This window comes from Didymosphaeria variabile (genome assembly GCF_027946475.1).
Source record: "Didymosphaeria variabile strain IMI 356815 chromosome Unknown scaffold_1, whole genome shotgun sequence".
Lineage (NCBI taxonomy): Eukaryota > Fungi > Ascomycota > Dothideomycetes > Pleosporales > Didymosphaeriaceae > Didymosphaeria > Didymosphaeria variabile.
Window position 1 is genome coordinate 3,219,430 of NW_026611620.1, and position 11,146 is coordinate 3,230,575.

Genomic DNA, 11,146 nt, shown 5'->3' on the forward strand with positions numbered 1-11,146 from the left:
AGCTTACATTGGGTAAAGTCGCGCAGCAGCTACTCCACAGTGGTACAAAATGTCTGTTTGGAGCAACCAGCGACTCTGAAATGGACCGGCGGAGGTCTGACGAGTGCGTTCCTGTGCCGCGTCGGCGACAATGGTCATTGCGCTATATGTAGAGGGAGACGAACTGCTCTCCAGCGCCTGTAGTACATTCCTACACACTCTGGCCTAAAGTAGTCCGAGGCTCTTCTTGCAGCACCATCTTGAGGCCTGGATATCTACGTAGAGGGCGAATAGCATCATGGCTCCGACGACAAGCGTACACGAATTGACGGACGGTTGGACTTTCAAGCAGGCCGACGACACCTCGGAAAATGCATGGCTGCCGGTCAAGAGAGTCCCGACCAATGTTCATCTGGACCTCATCGATAATGCCAAGTATGTCATCACGTGCCCTAGTATTTGGAAGTTTACTCCAAGGCATTGACTAAAACGCGTCTCTGCATAGGATACCTGACCCCTTTCTGGGCTTTAACGAGCTTGAGGCCGAGTGGGTAGCAGATAAAACCTGGACGTACAAAGTGCAGCTGCCAGATATGAAGGTCCCGCAAGATGGCTCTGTTACGGTCCTGGCCTTCGATGGCCTCGACACCTTTGCGACTGTCAAGCTCAATGGCGAAGTCATCCTCGAAAGCGACAATATGTTTATCCCTCATCGTGTGGACATCACAAAACGGGTGGCGCAGGGTTCGGCCAACAGTCTCGAAGTCGACTTCGCCTCTGCAAGATTGGAAGCCATCAAGATTCGGGAAGCTCACCCAGAACACACGTGGGTTGGCTTCAACGGCGACATGTCTCGGCTGGCAGTGCGAAAAGCGCAGTACCACTGGGGCTGGGATTGGGGACCTATGCTCAACACTTGCGGCCCATGGCGACCTATCCGACTGGAAACTTATCATTCGAGAGTCACGGATCTTCGTATTGAATATGCTCTAGATGAGAGTCTCAAAACTGCTACTGGGTCCCTAGAGGCTAGAATAGAGGGGTCATCGGGCCAGAGTGTGTCATTTGAAATGCGCTGTGGAGAAGACTTGGTTTCCCAGATCTCCGCGGACATCTACGGTGGTGTCGCCCAGGTTGAATTTAGAGTGGGCGATGTTCGGCTTTGGTACCCTCATGGGTATGGAGATCAACCGCTGTACACGGTCACTGCGACTGTGTCAGCTGACGGTGTCACTTTGCATCAAGCGACCCGTCGGACCGGCTTCCGCAAAGGAGAATTGATTCAAGAGCCAGACTCTGTGGGGAAAACCTTCTTTTTCAGGATCAACGGCGTCGACATCTTCTGTGGTGGATCGGATTGGATACCGGCTGACTCGTTCACGCCCCGTATCTCAAAAGGGAGGTATCGCAGATGGCTCGAAACGATGGTCGATGGCTATCAGGTCATGATACGGTACGTACACTCGATTCATGACGTTGCGTTTAGAGCGCAATACCTACATTCGACTAATACGGTGCCAGTATTTGGGGCGGAGGCATATGGGAGGAAGATGTTTTTTTACGAGCTTTGTGATGAACTAGGTATTCTGATTTGGCAAGACTTCATGTTCGGTTGTGGCAACTATCCAGCATTCCCGGCCATCCTTCGATCGATCGAAATCGAGTGTGTGGCTAACGTTGCCCGACTGCGTCACCACCCTTCTATTGTCATATACGCTGGCAACAACGAAGACTACCAGGTGCAAGAGTCATTCGGCCTAACATACAAATATGAAGACAAAGATCCAGAGAGCTGGCTCAAGACCGATTTCCCTGCGAGATATATATATGAGAAGGTAAGCGCGCGCCCCCTCAATATGCGTCCAGACTTCTGACGAAGGTTCGGGCAGCTCCTGCCCGACGTTGTTGCTGCCGAAAGTCCGCATGTACCATACCACCCTGGTAGTCCCTGGGGAGATGGTTTGCGTACCTCAAACAACACGGTCGGTGACATGCACCAATGGAACGGTGAGGAAAACTACCTTTCACCAGGAATGCGGAAGAGTGCGCTGACGATTACATCAGTATGGCACGGTACCCAAGAAAAATACCAAATTTTCGACACGCTCGGCGGACGGTTCAACAGCGAATTTGGCATGGAAGCATTTCCTCATATTGATACTATCAAGTACTATTGCACGGACCCGAAGCAACTCTATCCTCAGTCGCATATGCTGGATTTCCACAACAAAGCCGATGGCCACGAACGAAGGATTGCAACGTACTTGGTGGAGAATTTCAGAACACAGACTGATTTAGAAGTAAGTGTTGATATTCGCGAAGTTGTTAATAATAATATGGGTATTAAGACTAAGGGCATGGTAGTCATTTATCCATCTGACGCAACTATCCCAAGCCGAGGCCTTGATGTTCGGATACCGTGGTTGGCGAAAGCAGTGGGGTCAGCAGCGCTACTGCGGCGGTGCATTGGTCTGGCAGCTGAATGACTGCTGGCCTGTTACATCATGGTCGATTATCGATTACTTCCAGCGAAAGAAGCCTGCATACTACGCCATGAGACGGGCCTTGGCACCGGTTGCAGTGGCCGTCAAGCGGGCACACTTTGACTGGAGCGTGGTTCATGCTCGCGTACCGAAGACCAGCGATTACGAGGTGTGGGTGGCGAGCAATCAGCCAGCTGAACTAACTGCAACTGTTGAGCTTCGCTTCGTGTCGATTGCGACAGGCAAGGAAATTAAGGAAAAGTTGGTCAAGCAGGACATCAAGCTGGTGGCGAACGGGACCACCGACGTGCTATCCGGGTCCATCGACAACGTGACGGAAGAGCCTCATGTTCTGGCCGCCAGGATCTGGGTCAACGGCGACATCGTATCGCGCGACGTCGACTGGCCGCAGCCGCTCAAGTACCTCGACTTGGAAGACCGGGGCGTTGAAGTCAGGCCTCAGGGCGACACGATCCTGGTCAAAGCATCGAAGCCCACAAAGGGACTAGTGTTCGAAGAGAGGGCAGGTGTGTTGGTGCATGACAGTGCCGTCGATGTGGTGCCGGGAGACGAACAGATGATCAAGGTGAGGGGGCTTGCGAAGGGCGACAGGCATCTGAAGTGGACATATCTGGGTCGCACTTGATGCAGTCTCAGCAGACACTCAAAGGCATTGCGGCATCGCTGCCTGGTCTGGGGGAGCAGGAATAGTTGAGGTGGAGAGACTGCAGGTTGGCCAACGGGTGACGCGGCGCGTGCACGTCGCGGCAATGCAACCGCAGACAAAGTTTAGCAAACAGTAGACGAGGGTGGAGAGACGGGATGGTGGTCGCCGCAACGGTGATGTGAGCCGGGAGCAGGCCTGTCGTTGGCGGATGGCTTGCGGATTGCGCTGTAAGACAGGGGATGATGTCGGGCAGTTTTGCCAAAGGATATTGGACGGGGGTATATGTGAGGCTAGTATAGGGTGTCAGTGAGGTGGGCAGGCAAGGAAATGAGAGGGTCGTATGAGAGGCCAGCGCGAGACGGCGCCTGAGTGGGTGCATATTAACGTGTGCTGATAGAGGGTGGGCGTGCGTGATGTGTGGTGGAAGTGGGCAGACGGCGCATAGTTGTACCCGGCCTCTGGAAACCCTAATGAATCGACTGCCGGCGCGCGCAATGCCAACTGCCCTACGATGGCCCCTTCCCGCGCCCGCCTGGGTGCCGGGCAGGCGCGACGGGCGCGCCTTCCGTCATGCCATGTCGCGGGCATGGGGAAGGGACGATCCGCCGTGTGCGACCGGCGGGCAGTAGCGCGCACGGCCAGCTGCGAGGTAGAAGCCTTCTCGAAGCGCATCACGTACCCACCGAAACCTCGCTTGCCGTTGCGCCGAATGCGGCTTTCTCGACGTTGGCCTGCCTGGACGCCACCCGTCGCGGCGGCTCTCTGCCCCAGGTCCTGGCAGCCGCAGGCCTATAATGCGGGGGCTAATTCCTCGACTACTTTAGCATCGCACGCTCGACAGGCGCAGACGAAGTCGGTCGAGCCATGGCAACCGACAGCAGCCCGGACGCATACACTGCTCTCCCTCCCGTACACTATACATAGCTGCCTGCAGCCGTCTCGCAACGACCACCCTTCCCATTTGGCCCCTTCTACATCTCCGCCTTGCCCTGCTCTCGCTGTTCGCACGAGAGCCACCATCCATTGCTCATCCTCCCCTCCGCATCGCCAGAGCCTATGTCTGCCGAGCCACACATCTCATCCTTGGCCGGTCCCCTTGTCCATCACCCATCCGAAGACTTATGAGGCGACATGTTCCACACCTTCCAGTCGTCTACCGCCCTACGCTCACCTGTCGCAGACGACGGCGTGACGGGCAAACCCACCCGGACTGCAGCTTCACGTCGGATATCAACGAGCAACGCCTGTGTCGAGTGCAGACGTCGAAAAATTCGCTGTGATGGCTCCCAGCCATGCGGTCAGTGTCAGTGGTACCAGCATCCCGAGGCATGCGGGTATTCGAAGCCCGCACAGAGGGTAGTCCCCAGCCGGAAGTAAGTGGCTCGTGAACATTGACATCTCAGACTAAACGAGTCAGACTGGTTGATAAGCTATCGACCAATATCGAGCAGTACAAAACCATCATAGCCAAGCTGTACCCTTCCAAGTCTTTGGATGAGATTGAGTCTCTGGTCTCAATGCAGCGCGAAGAGCTGCTGGAGCTGGCATTGTCAACTTCGGGTCCTGCGCAAACGACACCATCACCTACTGTAGAAAGCCACTCGATATCAGACCTCAGCCACGGCTCAGGAGGCGCTGAAAGCCTCGAGGCACTTGAACAGGCTCCTCCCCAAGACCCTTTTTGGGACGAAGCTCGCAAACACCAGCTCCGCGTGCAAGGCGTGTCTGACGACGTAAATGGTCTTTCGTTGTCAGTTGACCGACTCTCCTCTTACGTTGGCATATCGTCCATCACAGCAGCGCTCAAAGTCATTGTGCGATGTGCTCCCCAGGCGCGACCTCTCATTGCCCAGAGCAACAACGAGACAGTTCTGCCGAGCCGGGCAAATTCTCCAGCGCCGGAACTAGCTGATAACAGACCAGACGCCTTGCCTCCACCTCCTCAAGGGCAGGCCTTGATTGAGAGCTACTTTGAGTGTGTCCATCCCTTCTTTCCCATGATCGAAGAACGGAAATTCTGGTCGACGTATTTACTAGGAGACAGAAGAGATTCACCCTGGTTAGCACTGCTCAACATCGTCTTTGCACTGGGATCATTGGCCTCTTCGACAGCGAGCAACGAGGCACACTACGTGTACTTCAATCGATCACGGCGGCATCTGTCGTTCGAATCTTTTGGTAGTGGCAACCTTGAGGTACTGCAGGCTCTCGCTATCATGAGCGGGTACTACATGCACTATTTGAATCGACCGAATGAAGCTCATTCACTCATGGGTGGCGTGCTTCGAATGGCAACAGCGTTAGGACTACACCGGGAATACTCGGACAGAGCAACGCACGACAACAATCAACTACTCAGTGTTCTGGGTCCTGGTGAAGGAGACACTGTTTCGCCCGAAAATCGGCGGCGTATATGGTGGAGTCTTTTCTGTCTCGATGCTTGGGCTTCAACCACCACTGGACGACCATCTTTAGGGCGGATGGGACCATCCATCACGGTGTTACGTCCTGGCACGGCCAACAATTCGGTATGCCAAACATCGAACGAGGAGGAACTGCTGCTAATGATACACCAGGGCATCCTTCCGCAACCGAACAGTCCACAGTACCTCGAATACTTGAGAGTATTGCCATTGATCCACGCTTCCGAATTCTGTACCATAGCCACGAAGATCCAAGATCGTCTTGTCGAGTCACCACTTCTCTCACGGGCGGAGATCGCCGCTTATGACGCGGACATCATCAAATGGCACGACGAACTCCCTCCAATCCTTTCGAATCCTCTCGAATCCTGCCCGGACTTCCTACGACGCGTGCGATTAGTAATGAAGTGGCGCTTCCAGAACCTGCGCATCGTCCTTCACCGCCCCGCCCTACTTGTTTCGGCACTGCGCCGATGTCCGTTACAAGACTTGAGCGCAGAAGAGAAGGTCTCCGTAGGCAAATGCCGCATCATCGCCGCAAAGACAATCGAAGACATCTCCAACGAGTGTCTCCCCGATCTCATCTCAGGCTGGAACGCCGTTTGGTTCACCTTTCAGGCCTGCATGGTGCCTCTCGTATCCCTTTTCAGCGATACGAGCGTCCCCGAGGAGACGCAGAAGTGGTGTGCTTCAATCGAGACGGCGCTTACCTTCTTTGCGCGCAGCAAGCCCTGGAGTATCGCCGCTAAACGCAGCCTCGATGCCGTATCGAGACTTTACCAGGCGTACAAGATGCAATTTCCAGCGCAGCCCGGCTCGCTTGGCGCGCAGCAGGTCCCTAATCCCAACATACCCCAGTTTGCGCCAGACATGCAAGGCCTGAGTGGCTTCGCCTACGGTGCAGCTGCGCCTGTCCCGGATTATGGTTTTGCGATGAACGCCAACCCCGACATGATGGAAGGCTGGGGCAGGGATCCGAATATGGCCAACATCAGCGGGTTCTGGGACGATATGATGTGGGATACGAACCTGCCGGATATGCTTGACGCGCCATTTGGCATGGCGGGAGATTTCGACTTTCAGGGCGCGGCGCAGGATACTGGGGCGCCCTGCTGGATGCAAGGGAACTGAGTGGAAATGACGATTCTTATGATTGGCGAGGGCGAAGGACGGGAACGGCCGCCCGGTCCCACCGCGGGTGGGAGTGAGATTCTCGGGAGGATCTACGATGATGGAGAAAGACTGCGGTGAGTGAGGAGCGAGGGCGTGTCATTGGCGTTTTCGGCGGAAAGGAAGACGACTTCTGAAGCCAAACAGGACGTGCAGTTGACGCCTTCCACTTGGGGCGATACATACGTTCTGACGTACATGGGAAAAGGCAAGAACTTTTCTTCGAGTTTCGTATTTCTTGCCTACCTACCTGCATTGGGTTGCATGCATTTCTCGTCATTCGCTGGTCGCCTGCATCTTGCATATGCGCTTCTTTCATGGTTCGTTTTGCTGTACTTGTACGATTACATATATACCTCAGACTGGGAGGCATCTGCGAATCGGGACTGGCATCGCGCAGGGGTTGGAGGGACATACATTAGCGGTCGCAATTTCACGGGTACATACGGTCTACGCGAGGCTTACGCACTTATCGTGATTGATCTTTAGTCAGTGGTGTTCATGGAAGAGCTAGCTGCTCTACAGAGGCGGAAGGTCGCTGTCACGTTGACAAGTATATCAGTGTTAAGGGCAGGCATGATAGCCATCTGTAAGTTAGGGCTGCAAACTGTACGTCGATGTCGGTAGGATGAGAATTGGCGCCGTGAACCTGTACGATTGTATGCATGTCTTAGGAGGGGGTAATGCTTGCAAGCGGAAGCGTTTTGCGAATTTGGGAAGGGTCTCTCCACTGCAGGGGCCCGGGGGACCATACATACATGGGTGGTTGACTAGGATGTGGCACATGGGTTCAGCGTTTCTGTTTCCGCGCATGGCTTAGGCACACATCATCATCGTCCATTGTTGGTGGTGCTGTTGTTTATTATAGAAAAACTGGCTGTGTTGAATGGATGCACGAGACTTTTTTTGAATGGCAGGGATGAGATCGGCGTGTGAAGCGTGTAGAGGATGTATACTTAGACGTCGGTAGGATAAACAGTTCAAGATAGCACGCGTATGCGCGAATGTTGGTTGTCGTAGGGCTTGTGCAACGTGCCATCGTCCAATGACCAAAACGTACCCTGGTGGTGTGGCTCGCATTCGGGTCTAGTATAGGAAAGACGTACGATACGAACATGAGCGGCTGGCTGGAACATATGGCATGGGTTCGGCCCTTTTCCAAGGTTTTCGCTTGCGCACGTGGGACGCGCACACATCGTCGTCGTCAGTTGTTGGCGAAGTTCATGGAAAAGCTGGCTCCCGATAGGTTGTGTTATCGACAGGCATGCGTAATATCGAAAGACAAGGATGGCGCATCTACGCGTGAACGTTGTTGACGTAGGATTTGAACTCGCTTGGCCAATGACGAGATACCCTAGGTAGGGGTTGTTTGTGGTGTGGTTTGCGTCTAGGCCTTGTCTGCAGCCTTCTCGTATTATGGTAGCGTGGTATGGTTTTTACCCGCCTACCTTGTAGCTAGCCAGCCGGCATACAGGCTAGAGCTGAGGCTATTATTCTTCCAGCTCGCCAGCCAGTGTACTTTTCCGAATGGAATTCAGCCACCTTTAGAGAGAGAAGCGGAGTTGCGTCACTGGCCTTTCTGCCAAACGGGACTGCAGTGATCGGTGTGTGCGGATGCAGCAGTCAGTACGGGATGGTGCAGACGAAAAGGTCGGACCGACCGTGTGGTTAGACACGAGGTGTAGTACTATGTAGGTGCGACAGTGGAAGGGCAGATACGAAGTATGAAGCCTGCATCGGGAGCGCGTGCTTCCGATGAGGAAAGAGGGCCGAGGCTGGCTACACATGTCCACAGACCGGGTTGCAGGTACGTACGTACACGGCTTGTTGTGATTGAATGAGCTAGGAGAGGCTAGAAAAGGAAGGAAGGTGCAGGGGTGGGAAACGGTCGTGCATGGGAAAGATGACGGTGGATTTGTGGAAGAAATGTGTATGATGTGTGACGAGCTTGGGGTCAAGACCCTTGGACGCCCAAGTACTGCGCAGATACGATCGCAGTCGGATTGCTGAGGGATGGAATGGTGAGAGAGGATTGGAGGGATTGGCCGGAGTGCAGTACGCGTTGCGCTTTCGTAGTTGTCTACTCTCTGTGCGGACATGACAATTAGAGCGGATACGAGTTGCGGATGCTAGAGAAGGAGTTGCTAGCCCTGCTGGGAGTGTTTAACAACGTGGAATGTAGAAGTCGTATGAAAATGGCAGCGAGGCTGCTTTTTGTAGAGAATTCTTTCTGATGTTTGTTCAGATGATGCTGGAAATTCCTAATGACTGACGCCAACATAGTGTATGTGGAACAAGTCCGATGTCATTACAGGAAAGGGTTCGATTCTTGACAGTCTGTGCAAAGGCATATACACACCTCTAAGCACATCGGTAGAAAGCATCTGTTTGCGTGCTGAGTACACGGGAACCTTTGCACATCAGACTCTACGAATCGCTGAGCTGAGATGAGTATGTACCTTGAGGAGACTGCGTCGGCGGTGTGCTTGCTGAAGTGTCCGCGAAGGGGCGGAGACAAGAGGCCGGTCGAATCTCTTTCTAAGGTTTGTAGCTTGCCGATCGGCTCCGATGGCTTGCCGACGTGTAGAAGCGGCAGATCGAACTGACAAGGCTAGAGTGGAATGCTGTTATCGATAAGAGCATCCCTTTCACAAGTGGGAATTTTTCCTGGAAGACCGAACCACCGAGCGCGGAAGCCGGATAGTTTTCGATGCGCGTGGCGAGAGGTCTCGCGATTTGCTGGTGACATTGGGGTGATTTCGCTAGGCTAACTTTTCGTGGCCGTGCGTGCATTACTCTCCTGAGCACTCTCGACCGCCCCTCTTCAGTCTGCTCTTTTACGCTCTGTATTCGCTCCTTTAATCCTTTCGTGACGTGGACTGCTCGAGATTCTGAAGGCGAACATCCAAGCCTTGCATTTCCACCCTATCCGAACCTTCCGCTATTAGCGCCGTGGCTGTTTTGCCTCCCGGGCTGTCTGTAGCTTGACCGCAAGTTTATTGCTACGCGTTCTCTTTCGACGCTCGGCATTCCAAGTCGAAGAGAAGACTCTTCAGAGACCAGTCGTCGAAACCTGCAACCGCCTCGCTCGCCACTACTCCGACCGCTTCACAATGCCCGCTCGCACGTTGCCCACCATTCCTGCTGCCGATGTGCAGGCGCATAACACCAGCAAGAGCTGCTATGTCACTATCGGCGCGAAGGTTTACGACGTGACTGACTTTCTGGATGATCACCCCGGTGGCGGTGACCTCATATTGGAATATGGTGGAAAAGACGTAACCGCAATTTTGAAGGATGAGGTGTCGCATACACACTCCGAGGCAGCATACGACATTCTAGACGAGAGCTTGGTTGGCTTCATGCCTACGGAACCTATTATGAACGGCGCTACCAAGAGCAACAAGCCCGCTGAGATCGTGCCCCTCCCGCCGTCAAAAGAGGGCCAGGCCGAACTAGCTGCTCAACAACCAATGTACGCTGCGACAGGCATGTCGACAGCAGAGGATCTGTCCAGAGATACCGACTTCGACACGGATTACAAGGAACACAAATTTCTCGACCTATCAAAACCGCTGTTTCTACAAGTCTGGAATGGCGGTTTCCAAAAGGACTTCTATCTGGAGCAGGTACATCGACCTAGACATTACAAGGGCGGAGACTCGGCGCCGCTGTTCGGGAACTTTCTGGAGCCGCTGAGCAAGACGCCGTGGTGGATAGTACCAACGCTGTGGGTTCCTCCCGTGATTGCGGGGACCGCATGGGGATGTTCAGAACTGGGTGGAGCGCAGACTCTGGGGTATTGGCTGTTTGGCCTGGCTTTCTGGACGCTCTTGGAGTATATTCTGCATCGATTTCTCTTCCACTTGGACTAGTGAGTTTTGCCCCGCCAAGTTGATGTGCTTATATGCTAATAATTCCTAGCTACCTTCCTGACAATCGTGTTGGTATCACGCTGCACTTCATCCTCCACGGTATCCACCATTACCTCCCAATGGACAAGTACCGCCTCGTCATGCCGCCCACTCTCTTTGCCGCTCTCGCCGCGCCTTTCTGGAAGTTCGCCCACTTCATCGTCTTCTGGAACTGGCACGCCGCCCTCGTAGCGTACTGCGGTGGAATTTTCGGATACGTATGCTACGACATGACTCACTACTTCCTTCATCACCGCAATTTGCCGGCATATTGGCGGGAGCTGAAGAAGTACCATCTCAAGCACCACTTTGCCGACTACCAGAATGGTTTTGGTGTTAGCAGTCGATTCTGGGATTGGGTCTTTGGCACTGAGTTGGAGATGGCACCACCCAAGGTCCTCAAGACCAACTAGGGAAGATGTATATGATTTGACGTTGGGTAGGCGTTGGTTTGTACGAGTATTATGTGTGTGGGACCCATTCATAGACCTAGTAATGTAATACGCGACT

At 53.9% G+C, this 11,146-nt stretch overlaps 4 protein-coding genes across 4 annotated transcripts; all 4 read left to right on the forward strand.

The window, feature by feature from the left end:
- Window positions 1-277: 277 nt before the first annotated feature.
- On the forward strand, window positions 278-1,552 carry N0V89_001024 (uncharacterized protein; the record flags this gene model as incomplete). The annotated part of the gene is made up of 3 exons (XM_056209841.1): window positions 278-414; window positions 485-1,432; window positions 1,501-1,552. 3 exons carry the CDS (start codon window positions 278-280, stop codon window positions 1,550-1,552), a joined length of 1,137 nt encoding a protein of 378 aa, XP_056076663.1.
- A 31-nt stretch (window positions 1,553-1,583) lies between these two features.
- N0V89_001025 (uncharacterized protein) lies at window positions 1,584-3,108 on the forward strand (the record flags this gene model as incomplete). The annotated part of the gene is made up of 4 exons (XM_056209842.1): window positions 1,584-1,814; window positions 1,869-1,986; window positions 2,044-2,279; window positions 2,344-3,108. 4 exons carry the CDS (start codon window positions 1,584-1,586, stop codon window positions 3,106-3,108), a joined length of 1,350 nt encoding a protein of 449 aa, XP_056076664.1.
- Window positions 3,109-4,408: 1,300 nt separating this feature from the next.
- N0V89_001026 (uncharacterized protein) lies at window positions 4,409-6,683 on the forward strand (the record flags this gene model as incomplete). The annotated part of the gene is made up of 4 exons (XM_056209843.1): window positions 4,409-4,432; window positions 4,483-4,502; window positions 4,547-5,657; window positions 5,706-6,683. The coding sequence occupies 4 exons, from the start codon at window positions 4,409-4,411 to the stop codon at window positions 6,681-6,683; spliced, it is 2,133 nt and encodes a 710-aa protein (XP_056076665.1).
- Window positions 6,684-9,835: 3,152 nt separating this feature from the next.
- On the forward strand, window positions 9,836-11,049 carry SCS7 (fatty acid alpha-hydroxylase; the record flags this gene model as incomplete). The annotated part of the gene is made up of 2 exons (XM_056209844.1): window positions 9,836-10,596; window positions 10,647-11,049. 2 exons carry the CDS (start codon window positions 9,836-9,838, stop codon window positions 11,047-11,049), a joined length of 1,164 nt encoding a protein of 387 aa, XP_056076666.1.
- Between the last annotated feature and the right edge of the window lie 97 nt (window positions 11,050-11,146).